This window comes from Callorhinus ursinus, unplaced genomic scaffold (genome assembly GCF_003265705.2).
Source record: "Callorhinus ursinus isolate GAN/ISIS: 27379988/994484 unplaced genomic scaffold, GSC_fseal_2.0 scaffold82, whole genome shotgun sequence".
Lineage (NCBI taxonomy): Eukaryota > Metazoa > Chordata > Mammalia > Carnivora > Otariidae > Callorhinus > Callorhinus ursinus.
In genome coordinates this window covers 970795-990545 of record NW_027397144.1, presented here as the reverse complement: position 1 = coordinate 990545, position 19751 = coordinate 970795, and the positions used below count along the sequence as shown (strand labels likewise).

General features: G+C 57.1%; 2 protein-coding genes across 5 annotated transcripts; one reads left to right on the top strand and one right to left on the bottom strand.

Moving 5' to 3' along the window:
* The first annotated feature begins 287 nt into the window (after nucleotides 1-287).
* KRI1 (KRI1 homolog) lies at nucleotides 288-8704 on the top strand. 4 transcript variants are annotated; one of them, XM_025863128.2, is made up of 19 exons: nucleotides 288-420; nucleotides 533-606; nucleotides 1373-1478; nucleotides 1825-1921; nucleotides 2180-2234; nucleotides 2312-2361; nucleotides 2635-2731; nucleotides 2809-2886; nucleotides 3151-3281; nucleotides 3568-3694; nucleotides 3819-3914; nucleotides 4024-4194; nucleotides 5291-5366; nucleotides 5469-5557; nucleotides 5646-5772; nucleotides 5858-5988; nucleotides 6948-7012; nucleotides 7110-7208; nucleotides 7777-8704. In XM_025863128.2, the coding sequence occupies exons 1-19, from the start codon at nucleotides 327-329 to the stop codon at nucleotides 8114-8116; spliced, it is 2103 nt and encodes a 700-aa protein (XP_025718913.1). In that variant the 5' UTR covers nucleotides 288-326; the 3' UTR covers nucleotides 8117-8704. The 4 variants fall into 4 exon arrangements, with proteins under 4 accessions (XP_025718913.1, XP_025718912.1, XP_025718911.1 ...); XM_025863127.2 differs by having other exon boundaries at nucleotides 1813-1921; nucleotides 2315-2361; XM_025863126.2 differs by having other exon boundaries at nucleotides 1813-1921.
* ATG4D (autophagy related 4D cysteine peptidase) lies at nucleotides 8330-14694 on the bottom strand. The gene is made up of 10 exons (XM_025863129.2): nucleotides 14171-14694; nucleotides 13546-13629; nucleotides 13296-13469; nucleotides 12737-13013; nucleotides 12598-12662; nucleotides 10833-10963; nucleotides 9822-9900; nucleotides 9662-9738; nucleotides 9458-9577; nucleotides 8330-8896 (listed from the first exon to the last, which is right to left on the bottom strand). Exons 1-10 carry the CDS (start codon nucleotides 14400-14402, stop codon nucleotides 8714-8716), a joined length of 1422 nt encoding a protein of 473 aa, XP_025718914.1. The 5' UTR covers nucleotides 14403-14694; the 3' UTR covers nucleotides 8330-8713.
* Between the last annotated feature and the right edge of the window lie 5057 nt (nucleotides 14695-19751).

Below are 19751 nucleotides of genomic sequence, written 5' to 3'. Positions count from 1 at the left end.
TACGCTGTCGGAACGGAAGGGAGGCAGGAAACCGCGAGGGGAGAAAGGGCCCCCAGATGTCAGCTGGGTGCCGGGAGCCCCGGGCGGGGGGGGGGGCGGGGGCAGTGGGCGGTGGCTGCAGGCTGACCCGCAGAGGCGTGACCCGCGGGCGGGGATCATGGTCGCACGGCGTTAGGGATCCCGGAAAGCTTGGGGACAGGATTAGGCGCGGCCCGCGAAGCTCCGCCTCCTCTAGGGCTCGCCGGGGCCGGGGCGGGGGCCGAGAGTAGCCCCGCCTCCTTCGGGGACACTCGCCGCACGCGTGCGCAGTGGGCCGCAGAGCCGCCATGCCGGAACCGCGCGGGTCGTCGCCCCTTCGGGTAAACGCGGCGTTTGCCGCGCGCTACGGCCGCTACCGGGAGCGCGAGGAGCTGCAGCGGCGTGAGTGCGGGGCGCATGCGCGCGGGGCGGCCGCGCGTGCCGGGTAGTCGGGAAGTGGGGGTTCAGCTGGTCCTCCACGCTGATCTGGGGGGCTCCCATCTGTGCCCCGCAGTTAAAGATCGCTACGGGGACCGGGACATCGGCGGCGACTCCAGCTCTGAGTCTGACTCTAGCGACGAGCGCGTGGTGAGCTTTCTCACCCCGGTGCCGTACATTCGGGAAGCATCCAAGCCCCCTACCGCTTCCCGACCCCGATATACAGAGGGCGGCATAACTTCCAACCCCATTTCACCCGACGGGAGTTTCCATCCACCTCTTCCTAGTCCCATGAAGGACACACAGCGCCCTCTCCATCCCCAGGGGGTGGCCAGATGCTCCCCCTACTTCCCCTCTCCCGCCACCATCCACCTGCCCATCCTGATGTGTGAGGTGCGACCGCAAGAGTTTAACCATTTGTCAGGGTGGACTCAGGCCCGGAAGTGGGACATCCTTGTGCCACATGGGGCACTCACCTTCTCACATCAGCCCTGATCTTCCTGGGGGCCTCACTGTGCAGCCCGGCCCCTGCTTGCTGTCCCACAGATGTCCTTTCTGCTCACCAGCCCCCCACGTCAATCCTTTGTCCCCAGGAAGAATCCTCCCCTTGCCCATTACCTTGCTCTATCTCAGATCCTGTACCTCTGTGTGGCCCGCCCCAGTCCACCCCCACTGGGCCCCCCCTTCCTCTGTCACCTGCTTCACATCTTCCCACCGCCCCTCTTACACACCCTCCATCCCCCAACCTGCATCTGTCCAGCTGGATCCCTCTCCTTCCTCCTAATGTATGCCCCCCCACACCCTAATTTCCACACCCTCTCAGCCCACCTGCCCTGTTACTTAGTGTCCCCCAGCCTCCACCAGGGCTCTCACCGTCTCCCTTCTGAAGTCATCCCCGATCCTTCTCATGCCTTAGGAATTTGACCCCCAGCAAGAGCGTGACTTTTACAGGACTCTCTCTTTGTTGAAGAAGAAGGACCCCCGCATTTATCAGAAGGATGCCACCTTCTATCAGAAAGCAGGTCTGGGGTTGCTCCTCCCTAAAGCCCGGGTTCCTCATTGCCTTCCTGGTTTTTGTGATGACTTAACGAACCCTTATACCATATATGTTTTATGTTCTATGCCGAAAGTGCTTAGCGGAGTGTTTTGTTTTAGGTTATTACTTGTTAATAATGACTGTGTGCTTGACCCTGTTCAAAGCATGAGTTGCTGAGTGAGCACAGCTGACCACCACCATGTAGTACAAGTGTGATATTTGACGTCGTGGTCTGACCCTGGCCCCGCCCGGTGGGATTCTCCACCTGGGGAACCAAGGGGGTCACGGGTGATGGCAGGTGTCTTCTGGCAACCTGACAGTATCGTCCTCAGAGAGCGAGGAAGCTGAGGAAGCCGAAGGGAAGCAAAAGAAGATGCGGCCTATGTACCTGAAGGACTATGAAAGGAAGGTTATCCTGGAGAAAGAAGGGTAAGGAGAGAGCCTGACTCCCTGCCCCATCCCTCCCCCGAGCCTTCCCAGGGCAGGCGGACGCGTGGGGGTCTTAGAGGAGGTGGGAAGAAGCTGGTGGTGACTCCCCAGGATTGAGGGGACCCCAGAGAACAGGAGTGCCCGTGACCCATCTGCACCACCCTGCCCCCCAGCTGCTGCTCCTAACAGCTCCCCACCCCGTGGGGACAGACGAGCCGTGGGGAGTCTCTCCTGAAGCCCCCATTTGTCCTTCCACAGCAAATATGTCGATGAGGAAAATTCAGATGCAGAGACCTCTGATCAGAGATTCCAGGTAGGTGGGGTGGAGGCCCCGGTTGGGGGCTGAGGGGCCTGGGGCTGGGCCTGAGGCCCACGTCACTCTCTCTGCAGCAGATCTCGTCGCAAAGTTACGTGGAAGAACAGAAACAGCTCAAGGAAAGGTGAGCCTGGGCCTACTGAATAGCCAGATGGATCAGATTTGAGCCTGAGTTCAAACCCAGCCCTGTTAACTTCATGGCTGTGTGCCCTTGGGCACATCACTTCGTCTTTCTGTGCCTCAGTTTCCCCATCTGTTAAATGATGGCGCCCTCTATGTCACAGCACTGCCCTGAGCTTGTTGAGGAGAGCCCAGGACTTAGTAAACAGGCTTCATCTTGGGACTGTGGGCGGGGAGCAGGCTTCGTCTCCTGAGGCGTACCCTCTCCCATGGGCAGCTTCCGGGCATTCGTGGAGGACAGTGACGAGGAGGACAGTGCCGGGGAAGGCGGCTCTGGGTTGCTGCAGAAACGGGCCAAAACCAGGGAGGAGAAGGTGGGTGCTGGGCCTGGCTGGCTGGGGGCTGGTGGCGGGAAGGGGTCCCCAGACCCTCAGTGCTGGCCTGCCCGCAGGCCCAGGAGGATGCGGACTATGTGGAGTGGCTGAAGGGGCAGAAGGAGATCCACAACCCTGACGCCCTGAAGGAACTGGTGAGTTCTCAGGTCCGGTCCTCCTCCGGGCTTTTTCTGGAAACCAGTCCTCGAGGGAGTAGCCAAGAGCCCCTGGTCTGAAGACGGGGTGCGCCCCTCTCTGGGTGCCAGTTTCTACTTCTGTAAAGTGGAAATTGTCCCCCCTACTTTATAGGCTGGCTGTGACGTTTCAGTTACTTAAGTCCACATGGAGCCAAGCCCGCCCTCCGTCCCTGCCCCCACGTGCCTGACCTGGGTCCTGTTCCCTGCTCCCCTCTCCCCCAGACCCACCTCAAGGAATATTGGAACAACCCAGAGCTGGATGAAGGAGAGCAGTTCCTGCGGGATTATATCCTCAACAAACGTTACGAGGAGGAGGAGGAGGAGGAAGGCGAAGACGAAGAGGGGGAGGAAGGGTGAGCAACCGTGTCTGGGCCGGTGCCGGAAGGCAAAGGGCACCAGGTGTTCACTTGTTCACGCACATGGTAGCGGAGTTACTGGCCTGTGAGGAGGGCCTGCGGCGTGTGGGCTCTGGAGCTAGGCGGCCCTGTCACTGGATTCTGTGCCTCAGTTTCCCTATCTATAAAACGGGGCTGCCTCCAAAGCAGGGCTCTTGGGAGGATTCAGTGCGTTACCGCAGCTGGTACGCAGGAGTGCAGGGGCTCGGCTGACCCCCAGCCCTGTCCCATTTTTGTCCCTCAGGGGCCCCAGCCTCCCGGTCCAGCTGGCCGTGGACGATTCCTCAGACGAGGGGGAGCTGTTTCTGAAGAAGCAGGAGGACTTCGAGCACAAGTACAACTTCCGCTTCGAGGAGCCGGACTCGGCCTCGGTGCGGGACCTGGGCCTGGGGCTTGGGGGGAGGAGGTAGGGGGGGACCTGGGCCTTGGGGCCTGCGCCGGGAGAGCCCAGAATCATCCTCTGTGGCCCTTCTGGGCTCCCCCTGCTGCCCACAGGTCAAGACCTACCCTCGAAGCATCGCGTCCTCTGTGCGCCGCAAGGATGAACGCAGGAAGGAGAGGAGAGAGGAGACACGGGAGCGAAAGAGGAGGGTGAGCACGGGGCTGCCAGGCCGGGGGGAGGGGGTGGCCCCCCCTAGAGGAGAGCTCACGCCCTCCCTCTCCGCCCCCTTCCCCCCCTCCCCCCGCCTGCCAACCGCAGGAGAAAGCGAAGAAGCAGGAGGAGCTCAAGCAGCTGAAGAACCTGAAGAGAAAGGAGATTCTGGCCAAGCTGGAGACTCTGCGGCAGGTCACAGGCAATGAGACGCTGGGCTTTGAGGAGCGGGACCTCGAGGACGACTTTGACCCCACCCGGCACGACCAGCTCATGCAGGTGCGGCCCCTGTGTCCCACCCCAGCCATGCAGTGCTGCTTGGGACAAGGCTCTGGAATCCGTGCTTGTTTCCTGGCTGTGTGGCCTCAGAGAAGTGACTTGACGTCTCTGAGCGTGTGTCCCTTTCTCCCTGTAAAAGCGGGTTCAATCACACTGTCTACCTCAAGGCCAGCGTAAGGATAGCCTGAGAGAAGTACGCATAAAAATCGGTAATGCTCAAGGAACAGGGAGTAGCTGTGGTTCCTTGAAACTTGTTGCCATTAAGGTTTATTGTTGTTTTGAGGGGACGTAGCATCTGGCCACAGAAACAGGCAACAAGGCTGTATGGGGAAAGCAGCGGGGACCCTGTGAACCCCAAAGAGACCCCTGACCAAGCCTACGAGGTCAGGGGAGGGGACTGAGGATGCGTAGACTTCAGTTTCTCCGTAAATGGAGGTAGTTTCTGTCTCTTGGGGGTGCTTGTAAGAATGCAGGGAGATGCAGCCCGGCACTGGGCATACAATAGGTGCTTAATAAATGACATAGTTTGCAATATTTGCCTTTGCCAGGCACCCACTGGGTGCTGGGGGTTCATCAAGGGCCCAGCAGTTTCAGCCTTCTTGGAACTCATGGAATGGCAAGAACCAGCCTCGTAGTCACTGAGCACCAGGCCCCAGAGCTGCCCTCCCAGAGCTCCCAATCTAACGGCAGGCCCGTAACTGTACAGTTACGACCCCCAGCGATCAGAGTGGGGACGTGCAGGGGGAGGTGGGGTCTCAGAGGAGTCCCGGATCGACTGTCGGGCGTGGTGCTGAGCGGGTCAGGGCGGGCAGCTGAGGCCTGAACAGCAGTTAGGCAGCCGAGGAGGGAGGGAGTGCACCAGGCAGCAGGGGGACCGCAGGGGCAAAGGCCTGTGGGAGGGAAAGAACGGCGGCTCTGTGGAACCGAATGGTGCCCAGTGCAGCAGGGGGTACTGGGCCATGGAGGGGCCTGGTCACACAGCCTTCCCCTCACGTCAGCAGCCAGGTCTGGAGGGTGCTGGGAGCCATGTAAGGTGTAGGAGTACCAGTCTGGCGGGGAGTGGGCCTTGCTGATCGTCCGGGCCCTGACCCTGCAGAGGTGTTTTGGGGACGAGTACTATGGCACCGTGGAGGAGGAGAAGCCGTACTTTGAGGAAGAGGAAGGGCTTGAAGGTGAGGTCCCCGGGGGCACCAGCCTGGGGGAGCTGCTGGGTCTCAAGTCTGAAGTTCCGCCCTGACCCCCTGACCCCCTACCTCTGTGGCCTCTGCAACCAGATGACTGGAACTGGGACGCATGGGCTGGGCCTGAGCAGGGAGGAGCTTGGAATCAGCAGGAGCTGCACTGCGAGGACCCCGACTTCAATGTAGGTGCCATGGGCAGAGGGGGACCTAGGAGGGTGCATGGGCCGCCCCTCCCCGCCGAGGGCTGGCCTGACCTTGGCATCTCGACAGATGGACGCTGACTACGACCCCAGGCAGCCGCGGAAAAAGCCGCGCGAGGCCCCCCTGATGGGCAAGAAGAAGCGCAAGTCACCCTTCGCTGCGGCTGTGGGGCAGGAAAAGCCGGTGTTCGACCCTGGTGAGGCCCGGGTGGGTGGCTCTGGGCGGGCAGGGGCTCCGCGGCGCCCGGCACACCCTGGCAGCCTGGCTCCCGCCCTGCACAGGAGACAAGACGTTCGAGGAGTACCTGGACGAGTATTACCGGCTGGACTACGAGGACATCATCGACGACCTGCCCTGTCGCTTTAAGTACCGCACCGTGGTTCCCTGCGACTTCGGGCTGAGCACCGAGGAGGTGGGGCCCCACAGTGGTGTCCAGCGCCCGGGGGGGTGGGGTGCCCCGTGGGCAAGGGGGAGTGTGTAGCCAGCAGATGCTGCGCCCCCCGCCCCCCCATTCCTTCTCTGGAAAACACCAGTACTGATGACGTTCCCTGCCTCAAGACGGCCTCTCTGAGGCAGGGGGCTTCCAACAGCGCTTTCCCCTAGAATGCGCCATAAATAGGACTTTTACATCTGTCAGCAAATATCCGCAGTTGGGTGGCCATTAGGACTGGGTGGGCTCTGGAAACAGATGGCCCAGATTCAAATCCTGCTGTGGCCACTCACCAGCTGTGACCCAGGATGCTGTGCCTCCATTTCCCCATCTGTAAAATGGGCCTAGTAGCAGCCCCCACATCATGGCTGTGGAGCTTTAGTGAACACGTGTGCCTCTCGGAGTGGCGCTCGCCCCTTAGCCGTGGGGGCTGTGGGGGCTTCACCAGTCGTGGCCAGCAGAGCCGATACCTTCTGCATTCACTCAGCCTCCCTGGCAGCCTTTCAGTAGTTTCTAAGGGGCTTGCCCACCTCCTGGATGAGGAAACCGAGGCCTGCAGCTCAGAGCCTCGGCTTCACCTGTAGTTGGCAGACCTGGCCGTTGGTGCCGATCTGCGGCTGCGGGGACCGTGGTGCCCGAGTGAGGCTCTGGGACCCCTGGGGCCCAAACTGGAATCTGAAATCAGCCACTCCCCGACCACCTGACTAGGGCAAGGAGCACCTTGCCGAGCCTCAGTTTCCCCATCTGATGCCCGCTGCCAAAAACATCCAGTGGTCTCCACAGAAAGCAGTCCTCTCCTGCTGTGGTGACATCCCTGCCGAGCGCTAGTAGCATGACCCGCCTTTGACCAGTGAGGCGACTGAAGCCGCGAGAGCCAGGCCCCCGCCCGCGCCCTGACCCAGGGCTCGCATGGCAGGACCCCACCCACCCTTCCCATGCAGATCCTCGCTGCCGACGACAAGGAGCTGAACCGGTGGTGCTCCCTGAAGAAGACCTGCATGTACAGGTGACAGGGCCGGGCCAGGTGTGCCGGGGGCGGGGGGCGGGGGGCGGGGCACCTCCCAAAGCTCCCGGCAATAGGCGCGTCTGCCGGGCACCCCCAGGTCCGAGCGGGAGGAACTGCAGGACAAGAAGGCGTACAGCCGGAGGGCCCAGAGCTCCTGGAGAAAGGGGCAGATCTTCAAGTCACTTTGCCCAGAGGGGTGAGTGTCACCGGCTGGAGGAGGCTGGGCTTGGGCTTGGGAGCCTATTGGGCCTCGGAATGGGGCTTCCTTTCTCGTCCCGGGCCATGGCTGCGCGACCTTGGGCAAGGCCCTTGCCCTTTCTGGGCCTGCTTCCTCATTTTTAAAATGAGGGTAAGGGGTTAAGATGGCTCATTTCTTGTTGGGTTTTTGAGGATGAAGTGAATCAATTCATGTAAAGTGCCTAAAACATAGGAAATACCATACAGGTGTTAGTATTATTATTATGCCCATTATTTCCTGATCTATAAAGCAGGGCTGATAGGACCTCAGAGAGCTGATTTAAAGCTGTAATAAGTCAATTTCCACGAACAGCTTAGTATAGGCTCAGCAGTACAATCGAGTCTCAAGAGTTCAGTAGAAGAGGCCCAGTTTTGGTGTCAGACTTGGGTTTGAACCCGAGGCAAGCCCTGGATTTGGTGCCCTGCCTCTGAACCCCTCCTTTCCTCATCTGGAAAATGGGGGATGTGTGCTCAGGAATTGGCCTAATCGTGACCAGCTTGGGCTGAGCCTCCACTTTTTTCCTCAGGACGGAGACGCTTACAGAAGCCACAGAGAAGCCACAGAGAGACAAAGATGGCCCACCCGGGCAGCTGCTGGCACCTGATGGGGCCCGCAGGAAGCAGCCCCAGCCTGGGAGCCCCCCAGCACAGGAAGAAACAGTCCCCGTGTCACGCACCCAGAAGCCAGTCCCCCAGAGGCGGAGGAGGGGCAGGAAGGCGCGTCTCCTGGGCCCCACCGTGACACTTGGTGGGCATGAGTTTAGCCGCCAGAGACTGCAGGCCTTTGGCCTCAACCCCAAACGGCTGCACTTCCGCCAGCTGGCCCGGCAACGGAGGAAGCCGCAGGGTCCCAAGAGCGGCCCCTGAACTCCAGGGAGCAGGCAGGGGCCCTGGGGTTCCTCCCTTCCATCGCACTCCTCATGCATCTCCCTCATGGACTGTGTGGACCCATGGGCAGAGAAGTCTTCCTGTCTCACAGATGTGGAAGCCGAGGCCTACGTAACAAGCTTCCCCCACCATCTCCCCTTAAGACACACCTCAGACCCCATCCCTCAGATGCTGGGCCAGCCATAGCCACAGTCAAGTTAAACGGCTTTATTAGCCCCCAGTGGCCACAGTTCCCCCCACCACCCCTAGACTTCGGCAGGGTAGGAGCTTTGGGACCAGCGAGGGGCACAGGTGGTCCAGTGCAAACTACAGTACTTGAGTCAGGCCCTGAGTGGGTGTCTGGGAGCCCTCCCTCCCTGCCCTGTGCAGAGGGCCCAGCCGGCCAGAGAGAGGCATACTGGCTCTGCCCCTGTCTGGATGGCCCCCAGTTCTGAGGTTTCCTGGACTGGTCTCAGCTGCACTTGTCAAGGAGGTGAGAACGGGAAGACCCATCACCTCCAGATTTCAAGCTCCCACACCCAGCATGACATAAATAAAAAAATAAATAGTGTGCATCTTCTCCCCCAACCCCACCCGTTATAAAAACACAAAGTCCTCAGAGCTTGGGCGTTTGGCTCTGAGGAGCCGCCCCGTGCGAGGGAGCCGCAGTGTTGGCTGGGAGAGCTGGGAGCAGAGGTCGTCCAGGCTGTGGTCCTGAGCATGGCCCTCAGCTAGGGTGAACATGGGGTAGCGCTCGGTGGCTGAGGAGGAGCTGAGGACCTGGCGGGAGGAGGGGGAAGAGTGGCTTAGCCCCAAACCATATTCACTGTCCTATAGGTACAATTATCCTAATAGGTATATTTATCAAGTGCTTCCTGAGCTCAACTCTCATCCCTCCAGGGCAATGACCCAGGCCAACCAATCAGCACCTTCCATTCCCTGGCCACCGTGATGGGCACATGACCCAGGGTGACCAATGAACAGCAACCCTAGGATTTCTGCGGCATCTTCTGGGAATGCAGGGCTCCCTTTCCACTGAACAGGGAGGTGGGTGCCCGGAAAGGCCGGTGGCCACCCCCTGCCACTATGAGGGTGAGGCCCTGATGGGACAGTAGAACCATGAGACGGGGAGCTCATGGATGCAGCTGTCCTTCAAGCAATGATGTCCCTAACTTTTCATCTCCTGCCCTTCTTTTGGTCCAGTCAGCCCTAGCCAGGCTTTTGTAGCTTGCGGGCAGGATAATCATCCTGATTCCCCGGGTCCGCTGGACTCGAGGTCTCTCTTCCTCTAATACCCCCTCACTGCCCCCTGCCCTCTGCCCTCCACCACTCCTGGCTCACCCTGGTCAGCTCTGAGCAGAGCGTCTCAAACTCCTTCTGGTCTCCAGCATAGAACCCCACTGTACAGCTTGGGTCCATCTTGGCGAAGGCCATCTTTCGGGGTGAGGTGCAGTGGAAGGACTGGGGCATACAAATGAGGGAAGCTCAGGGCCCTGGCCGCCTCCACCTTCTCCAGCCCCACCCTAGGGATCTGACCTGGCTCACCTCCAGGGGGAAGTCAGCCTGACTGACATCCACAGTGGGCTGGCAGTAGTGGGGGTCCAGGTAGAGCAGGAAGTCATCTGCAGGGGTGGAGGCGTGAGGGGGGCTGAGGAGGGGTAGGGTCGGGGGGGGGGCAGGATGGAGCGGGATGGGGCGGGCCTACCCTGATAGCCGATGAAGTACAGCGAATGCCGTGGCTTGCCCCCCATGATGCCCAGGCATAGCTCTGAACGCAGGAGCTCCTGCAGGGAGAAAAGCGGGTGGGGAGTACGCTCCGGGCAGGTGCTGTCACACAGGCCCTTGAGAAGCACTTAGCAAACCCCGCATGGGTGCAAACCCAGCCCCTTCTCACGGAGCTGACATTCCAGTGCAGGAGATGCGTAAGGAACAAGACGAGTAAGTTCTGCCGTGTGTCAGTAGGCAGCAGCACTGGGAGAGGAATAAAGAAAGGAAAAGGGCTTTGCAATTTTAAGCAGGGGAGTCAGAAAGGTCTCAATGACAGGGGACATTGAGGCAAAGACCCGAAGGAGGTAAGAAAGGGAGTTAGTAGTGCATCTCTGGGGAAAGAGCACTCCAAGCAGCTGGAATGGCAGCTGCAAAGGCCCTGAGGCCTGTGTGTTCTGAGAACAGTGAGGAGGTTCACGTGGTGGGGGCAGAGAGAAGTGGGAAGGAGAGTGGGGGCAGATGAGGTCAAGGCATGGGCAGGGGCTTCGTGCAAAGCCTTCCAGGCTGTAGGGAGAACTTCGGCCTTTATTCTGAGTGAAAACACCCCAGGGTTTTTCCAGCCTTGCCATTCCTTTTGCCTGGAGCAGTCTGGCTCCTCATCTGCCCCGGCTGGAGAGGGGCTTTCCGAGGCTGTAGCCACCCCCCTCTGCCCTTCACAGTGTTAGTTTTCGTTCCTCTAGAATCTAAGGTTCTAATGCCACAGCTATCGGTTTGGTTTCAGACCCACGGTCTGTCCTTCCCCCGGTAGAATGTCCGCTCCCAGAGGGCACAAACGTTTGCCTCTTCGCCCCTGAGACCCAGCAGCTGGGGCAGCATTTGGCAGGTCCTGGGTGCTCCCTAGCTACTGAGTAAACCGATGGACAGATGAAGGAAGCAGAAACACCTGACCCAAGCTACAGAAGCCTGTGCGGCTCCCAGGGGAGGCTTAGTGGAACTTGGCCGAGCCTACCTTCACACAGGGCACATACACGGGGTTGAGAGTCTCGCCGCCCAGCCGCACTGGCACCAAGATGACCACGGCCTTCCACTCAGCCGTGGGGTCCGGCCTGGCCACCAGGCGTGCCACATCTGCCTTGTACACTGGGAGGACGATGCAGCAGGTTACATTCTCACCCGCCCTTCGAGCCTCTGAGCGGGGCCCTCCACGTGCCCTTGCGACGTTGGAGGGTCCCACTCCCGCCATCAGTGGAAACGGAGGACTTCCTCATCCCCCACCCACCCCAAACTCTACTCCCCAACAATTCCAGGGCCTCCAGGCAGGTGTAGACAGCCCCATTTTACAGAGCAGGTGACTGAGGCCCTGAGATTTAGATGAAGAACGTAAAACCAGGAGGAGGCGGAGAGCCTTCCCCACAGCCCGGAGCACCTCCCCAATTCCAGGCCTGCTTAGTCTTTACTTACTCAGCGTGTGAGTTGGCCAATACGGAAATGGGAGCTCCAAGCAGTTTGCCCCTCTGCTGAATGTCCCTGCGTGTCCCTCCTCCTCAAGTCCAATCTGCTGGCCTCCATTCTCCCACCTCCTCCCTTACTGCTAGGTAAGCCCCTTCCTGGCTCCCAGAAAAGTGGATTCAGCCCTGCTGGAAACACAGCTGCTATGGTCAGAATGCTTGTGTCCCCCCAACATTCAGATGCTGTAATTCTAATCCCCAAAGTGATGGTATTAAGAGGTGGGGCCTTTGGGAGGGGACTAGGTCATGAAAGTGGAATCCTCATGAGTGGGATTAGGGCCTGTATAAAAAAAGGCCCCAGAGAGCTCGCCTGCCCCTTCCATCATGTGAGAACACGGCAAAATGAACCAGGAAGTGGGTCCCCACCAGACACCAAATCTGCCGGTGCCTTGATCTTGGACTTCCCAGGCCCCAGAACTATGAGAAATAAGTTCCTATTATTCATAGGCCATCCCGTCTGTGGCATTTTTGGTATAGCCGCCCAAACGGACTAAGATAGTGACCATCTGTGAAAATCAAATATTGCCCCAAACATCTACAGTTTTATATAAAAATTTATAGGTTTTGTAGATTCTCTGACACCGATCCATTGAGGCTCCTATTAATGAAGACCCTATCTAAACTGATTTGGAGGTGGCTCTGTCGGTTAAGTGTCTGCCTTCAGCTCAGGTTATGATCCCAGGGTCCTGGGATTGAGCCCCATGTCGGGTGCTCTGCTCGGCAGGAAGCCTGCTTCTCCCTCTCCCTCTGCCTGCAGCTCCCCCTGCTTTTGCTCTCTCTCCCTCCCTGTCAAATAAATAAAAAAAAAAAAAAAAAAAGAAAGAAAGAAACTGATTTGGGGGATAGTGGGGAACAATAATAGCTAATATTTAGCAAACACTCACTATGTGACATGCCCTGCTCAAATGGTTTAACTTGTATTATTTACTCACTTAATCCTTATAACAATCCTGTGAGGCAGAGAGCAGACTTTTGTATATGTTAGAATTGTTTACAGAGTAAAAGTAAATTGGTCCTGAGAGAGGGAAGCCTTATGTCCTCTATTCTATCACTGGCAGAGAAACCCCTAACATTTCCTCTGCAGGTTCCAGAGGCAGTGGAGGAGGGATCCTGAGCACCTCCCACTGTGTGCACCTCGAATCCTTTCCAAGGCTTCCTCTGCCCCAGAACTCATTTCAGCCTCTGAGAAGGTAAGTCCTCAGATGCAGCTGAGGTAGCGATTGGCTCAGGGTGAGAACTCTGGGACCTTGGTTTCCAGTCTCTTACCTGTGCAGTCCTGAGAAACATACACCACCAGGCGGGTGACCTCTGAGCAGCTCTCCACAGCTTTCCTGGGGGGTGAGAGGGAAGGCCTGAGTGCCTGGGGGAACCCAGTGGCTCCCGTGTCCCCTGCAACAGCCCTCACCTGAGTATGTGTGCCACCACAGATGGCCCATACCAGTCCCCCGCCTTCTTGCCTGAGCTCTGCCCAAGCTCCACCAGCCGGTGTAGGCCAAAGGGGGCCTGGGGGTGGTCGGCGAACCAGGACACTATCTGCCGGTGCCGACGTTCCTGCTCCAGCTCAGGGGTGCCCTGGGCCCAGCGCGGGGGCATCAAGCGTGCAGGCCCACGGTAACGGTTGGGAGAGGCCAACCCTGATGGCTCAGAGGGGCCCGGGCCCGTGCCCTCGGCCCATGTCCAGTCTGGCGGGGATGGAGTACAGAGTCAAAGGGTGCCGATGGGGCGGTGGGGGGTCACAGTTCCCATTTTCTCATGCTTTCTGTACAATTCTAATGCTCCTGAGACCCCAGGTTTAACAATTTTCACATTCCTGAAACTTGTTGTATCAACTCTCACTCCCCTCCAAAACATACTTTGCACACAATCTCACATACCTTTAAGTTTAGTTTACAAACAATTCTGACCCTGCTGCCCTGTGTACTTGGCATGACACTCCTAGGGCGCCCTTCCCTTCCACCGCTCACCTCGGGGCAGGAAATGCAGCAGCAGGCCCTGGGCCAGCATCATCTGCCCACTGCGCAGCATGCATCCCCAGCCACAGTCCGAGGTCAGGCCGCCTCCGGCCAGGGGCGGGAAGTCCCGGCGGTATGTGAGCCATAGGCGGGACACGAAGTCCCGCTGGAAACGCTGGATGTCACCTACAAGACCAGGCTTGTCAGCTGCCACCAAGCACACCAGGCCCCCCTCAACCCTGGCCTGGGGCAACCAGCTCACCCTCGCCCTCGAAGCGGTAGCGGCGGCCACAGAGGTGGACGCTGGAGATCTTGCTAAAGCTGGTCCGGCTTTTGACTGCCCAACCTGGGGAGATGCGGGGCAGCACCCCGCCAGATGAAGCACTGGCTTGACAGACACCTAACACAACAGTTATGACAGCAGCAGCACTTCCATCCCCCACTCCGGTCTGTGAAACAGAGACCATCCCAGGTCCCATCTCCAATCCATGCCATATTCCCCTCGGATGGAGGCAGGGACCCTAGTAACGGCCACAGGAGTGTTTGCCATCAATCCAGGATGAATAAAGCAGTTCTGATTATTGTATTCGTTTTACAGAGGGGAAAAATGAAGGCACAGAAAAGCAAAAAACCTTGCCCAAGGTCACCCGGGAGTGGCCGAGACTTGAAAACACATTCCTTTTTGGACCTGCTGCAGGTCCGCCGGGGGCAGGGCAGGGCGGGGGACCCACAGGTGACTCACAGGAGGAGAGCCAATGGTGGAATACTCGGCAGGGCCAGGGTCTGGCTCCCCTCGCCTCCCACCGGCCTCTAAAACCCCCTGCCTGGCCGAACCCTCGGCCAGCTCCTATCTCAGAACACAAGCCCCGGGCCCGCCCCCTCCTCACCGTACTTGACGTTGTTCCAGGCCGTCAGGAACTTCGCCTTAAACTTGTCCACTTCGTCCGGCTCCCCGGGGGCGGCCGCGGGCGAGCCAAGAGCGGGGCCGCTGGCTCCAGAGGGCCTCAGGCCGTTGGGGTCGGGCACTCGGGGGCCCCGCGGCCTGCGGCCCTCAGGGCGGCGGGCGTCCTCCGGGCTCCCGCTCCGGTACTGCGCGGCGGCCGGCGACACGGAGTTCATGGGCGCGCCGGGAGGGCGGACCGAGGGCCCGGGTGGGGGCCGCGCGCGAGCGCCCAGGGGGGCGGGCCGCGGCGCCGGGGAAGGCGCTAGTCGGCCCCCGACGCGGCGGCCAGGCCCCCGGACCCGGCGCGGGACGCTGTCACCGCCGCCGCCGCCATTTTGGCGGCCCTGGCCCCGGGAGCCAGGCGGGCGCGACACGGCCGGACGCCCCGCCCCGCCCGGCCCCAGCCTGGGTCGCCGGCCCCGGTTCCGGGTGGACGCGCCGGGACCTTCGGCCGCGGCGCCCCCCCGCGGCGCCCCACGAGCACGCCCCGCCACCCTATCGCAGCGCCCAGGCGCGCCCGAGCCCCCCGCCCCCCGCCCCGCAGGCCCTTATCCGAGGCCCCAGAGCCGGGAAGCCCCGCCCCCGCCCCGCCCCGGGCCCGCCCCCGGCGGCGCGCAGGGAAAGGCCGGCCCGGGGGCGGCCCCGCGCGTGAGTGCACCTGCCCGCGTCCCACCCGCCAGAGCGCCCCTCGGCGGCCTGGGCATCCGGGACCCGCGCCGCTCTGGGGCCCAACCTGTGTGACACCTCCTCCTCCTCACGCCCCCAAGCCACACCTCTCGGTGCCCCAGTTAGCTCAGGAGCAAAAGGGGCTCAAATACAAAAACACAGACGAATCTTCGTGATAATTCTGCGGAGGCAAAGAAGCCAGATAGAAAAGAAGAGTATATATTCTCTGGTCCCATGTACCTAAAACTCCAGAAAATGCAGCCTCATCTCTAGTAACAGAAAGCAGATCAATTTCTGGGTGGCTGGGGGTGGAGTAGGGAGAGGCTAGAGGGGGGGACAAAAAAGGGCTAGAATATAACTTTTTGAGATGGGTATCTTGGTCGTGATGCTGGGTTACAAGATGTGAAAACTCATCAGACTATACACTTGAAATGTGTATGATTTGCAGTATGCCAGTTATAACTCGAAGCTGTAAAAAATTTGTCAATGCTTCTGACTCGGGAATGTTAGGAGGACGAGCTGAGCTCATCCGTGTAAAGCACTTTAGCATGATATTACAGGCACGGTCAGGAGTCAGAGTAAACAAGCCACAATCTCAAAGGTGGATGACAGTGGTTGTGACCCTGTAAATGGCAGAGAGGGTGGCCTCTAGTGGCCAGCCCGAGGGCACTGTCCTCAGCCAGCTGAAGGGCATAGGATGAGGCTGTGGGATGTGAACAGGGTACAAAAAGATGGTCAGTTCCCTGACTTTCCCTCCGCTCTACTCTCACTGCACCTCCTTTCAGCCACACCTTCCTCCTTTCTCAAATCCAACATGTGCAATCCCACCCCAGGACCTTTGCTCGAACAGTTCCCCCCTAGCCCACCTAGCCCTCCCATCCTTGAGATACCTGCATGGCTGGCTCCTCCTGGACCTCTGTCAGGAATTTATTCAAACGTCATCCCAACAGTCTGACCGTGCTCAAAATGTGCCCCACCCCCTCCTCCTTTGGGCTCCTTTCCTTTTCCCTGCTATTTTTTTTTTCACAGAGCAGTTACCACAACCTGATTGAGCTCAGGCTCCTGTAAAAAACACTACAGACTGGGTGGCTGAAACGACAAACATTTCTTTCTCATGATCCTGGAGGGTAGAAGCGTGAGATCAGGGTGCCACGACCACCGAGATCTTGGTGAGGGCCCTGCTCCTGGTTATGTCCTCACGTGGCCTTTCTCTGGTGTGTGCAGTGAGAGAGGCAGAGAGAGGGAGAGAGATCTCCTGTCTCTTCCTCTTGGCATTAACCCCATCATGGAGTCTCCACCCTCATGACCTCATCGAACCCCTGATCATCTCCCAAAGGCCCTGCCTCCTCATACCATCACATTGGGGACTAGGGTTTCAATATACGCATTCTGCGGGGTGGGGGTGGGGAGACACAAACATTCAGACTAGAGCACTGATCATATATATACTACCTCTGTCCCCACCACCAATAAATATATAGTATATTTATTACCTCTGTCCCCACCACACCACGAGGCCAGGGGACTCTGTCCATTTTGGTCACTGCTGGCTCCTCAACACTCAGCATGTGTCCTAAATGTACACAGTAGGTGCTCAACAACACAGTAAGTGCAACAAATAATATATGAAGTAGAAATAATATATGAAGAGTTGGACATTTAACCGACTGAGACACCCAAGTGTTGCAAGGGGCAGATGGTATGTGGGGCCACAGGTGACCCCCTTCCGTTTGATCTAGTGGCTGACCACCCCCTCCTCGGGGGATACAGTGGCGCCCTGAATTCCTTGCCCTTCATTCCCCCTTCCCAATGAGTATAATCACCTCATCTCCCCACGTGGGTCTCTGGCCCCTGCCCGGCGTCCAGCCTCCACATGTGTCCCTCTTGGAATGTCCCTCAGGCTCCCCAGGTTCGGTGTGCCCCTAACTGGTCCTGCATTTCACCCCCGCTGGCTTTTCCTCCCACACGCTTGCCCCACCCCCACCCCCAGGCTCCCTTGCTTTCTTTACCAGAGTCTGTCTGTCCCCGGTTCTCCTCATACTCCTGAAGCAGCACAACAGCCATGGCCACTTCGGCAGACGAGGCGATCGGGCCTCTTGGACAGGTGACCCTGCTGCCCTACACCTCGGTTTCCTCATCTGCCAGATGGGCTTAGCAATAGTGCCTAATTCCTAGGCTTTGGGAGAAGGATGAAAGGAATATGCCGAAGGCTAAGAACAGGGCCTGGCTAATACCAGCCATGACTTCCATGTGAAGAGTTGCTGCCATTGACATTCTTTTTTCTTAGAGATTGTATGTATGTATGTATTTATTTATTTATTAGAGAGAGAGAGTGTATAATCAGGGGGTGGGAGGGGCGGAGGGAGAGGGAGACAAGCAGACTCCCCACTGAGCAGGGAGCCCCACATGTGACTCGATCCCAGGACCCTCATGACCTGAGCCAAAGGCAAATGCTTAACAGGTGCCCCTGCTATTGACATTCTTTTTTTTTTTTTTTACAAAAATTTTTTTAAAGATTTTATTTATTTATTTGACAGAGAGAGATAGCGAAAGCAGGAACACAAGCAGGGGGAGTGGGAGAGGGAGAAGCAGGCTTCCCGCGGAGCAGGGAGCCCGGTGCAGGGCTCGATCCCAGGACCCTGGGATCATGACCTGAGCCGAAGGCAGATGCTTAACGACTGAGCCACCCAGGCGCCCCTGCTATTGATATTCTTGTTCACCACTGCCCTCCCAGTCTGGCCCCCAATGCTGGCAGCCGGCTGCCAACTCTGAGGCCTCTAATCCACCCAACAGCTGGAAGAACCTATTTATCAAGTTATTTATTTTTTATATTTTTAGAGAGGAAGGGGGGAGGGGCAGAGGGAGAGGGAGAGAGACAATCCCAAGCAGGCTCATGCCTAGCATGGAGCCCGAGGCGGGGTTTGATCTCACAGCCCGCAGATCATGACCTGAGCCGAAATTAAAAGTTGGACATTTAACCGACTGAGCCACCCAAGTGTCCCATCAAGTTATTTTTATGAACAGTTTCTATACACCAAAGAAATCTAGAGCAGTGCTTTTCGGTAGATACATAATGTGAGATATAATATTCAAAATTCTAGTAGCCATGTTAGAAAAATACAATCTAATTTTAAAAAATGGGCAGAGGATCTCAACAGACAGTTTTCCAAAGAAGATATACAAATGGCCAACAGGTACATGAAAAGGTGGGCAACATCATTAATCATCAGGGAAAAGCAAATCAAAACCACAATGAGATATCACCTCACACCTGTTAGAATAGCTATTATAAAAAAGATTATAAGTGTTAGTGAGATTGTAGAGAAAAGGGATCCCCGGTGCACTGTTAGTGGGAGTGTATGCTGGTGCAGCCATTGTGGAAAACAATACTGAGGATCCTCAAAACAATTAAAAAGAGAGATACCATGTGATCCAGCAATCCAATGTCTGGGTATTTATCCAAAGGAGACGAAGACAGGATCTCATAGAGATATCTGCACTGCCATGTTCACCACAGCATTATTTACAATACTCAACACCTGGAAACAACCTAACTGACCATTAGTGGATGAACAGATAAAGAAAACGTGGTGGGTATACACATAGTGGAATATTACTCAGCCTTAAAAAAGAAGGAAATCCTACCATTCGCAACAACATGGATAGACCTTGAGGGCATTATACTCAGTGAAATAAGTCAGACAGAGAAGCACAAATACTGTGTATGATCTCACTTACATGTGGAATCTAAAAAAAGGCCAAACATGGGGCACCTCACTGGCTCAGCTGATGGAGCTTGAGACTCTAGATCTCGTGGTCATGAGTTTGAGCCCCACAATGGGTGCAGAGATGACTTAAATAGAACTTTAAAATAAATGAATAAATAAAATAAAAAGATCTTAGGGTCACCTGGCTCACTCAGTAGAAAGTGCAGCTCTTGATCTAGGGTTGTGAGGTTGAGCCCCATGTTGGGTGTAGAGTTTACTTAAAAAATAAATAAAATATTTAAAAAATAATAAATTATCTTAAAAAAAAAAAAAAAGGCCTGGGGCACCTGGATGGCTCAGTAGATTAAGAGTCTGCCTTCGGCTGGGGTCATGATCCCATCATCCTGGGATCCACGGTGTTGGGCTCCCCGCCCGGCATGGAGCCTGCTTCTTCCTCTCCCTCTGCTCCTCCCCCCTGCTCGTGCTCTCTGTCCTGCTCGCTCCCTCTCTCTCAGATAGATAAATAAAATCTTTTTTTAAATAAATAAAATCTTAAAAAAAAAAGGTAAATAGGTCCTGGGGATGTAATGCACAGTATGGTGACTATACTTAACAATACCGTATTATGTATTTCAAAGCTGCTAAGAGAATAGATCTTAAAAGTTCTCATCCGGGTGTCTGGGTGGCTCAGTCGGTTAAGCTGCTGCCTTCAGCTCAGGTCATGATCCCAGGACCCTGGGATTGAGCCCCACCGCGCTCCCTGCTCAGCGGGAAGACTGCTTTTCCCTCTCCCTCTGCCTCTGCCCCTGCTCATGTTCTCTTGCTCACTCTCTCTCAAATAAATAAATAAAATCTTTTTTTTAAGATATTTATTTATTTATTTATTTATTTATTTATTTATTTATTTGACACAGAGAGAGCCAGAGAGCAAGCACAAGCAGGGGGAATGGCAGGCAGGGGAGAAGTAGGCTCCTTGCTGAGCAAGGAGCCCGATGTGGGGCTCGATCCCAGGACCCTGGGATCATGACCTGAGCCGAAGGCCGCCGCTTAACCAACTGAGCCACCCAGGCGCCCCAATAAATAAAATCTTTAAAAAAAAGTTCTCGGGGCACCTGGGTGGCTCAGTTGGTTAAGCGTCTGCCTTTGGCTCAG

Coding starts and splice junctions, on each gene's coding strand:
- KRI1 (XM_025863126.2), top strand. CDS start 327: ATGCCGGAACCGCGCGGGTCGTCGCCCCTTCGGGTAAACGCGGCGTTT. Junction 5,558..5,645: donor GCGAGGACCCCGACTTCAAT/GTAGGTGCCATG, acceptor GCATCTCGACAG/ATGGACGCTGACTACGACCC. Junction 7,013..7,109: donor AAGAAGACCTGCATGTACAG/GTGACAGGGCCG, acceptor GGGCACCCCCAG/GTCCGAGCGGGAGGAACTGC.
- ATG4D (XM_025863129.2), bottom strand. CDS start 14,402: ATGAACTCCGTGTCGCCGGCCGCCGCGCAGTACCGGAGCGGGAGCCCG. Junction 13,014..13,295: donor GCTGCATTTCCTGCCCCGAG/GTGAGCGGTGGA, acceptor CATCCCCGCCAG/ACTGGACATGGGCCGAGGGC. Junction 9,578..9,661: donor AGGCTGACTTCCCCCTGGAG/GTGAGCCAGGTC, acceptor TGTATGCCCCAG/TCCTTCCACTGCACCTCACC.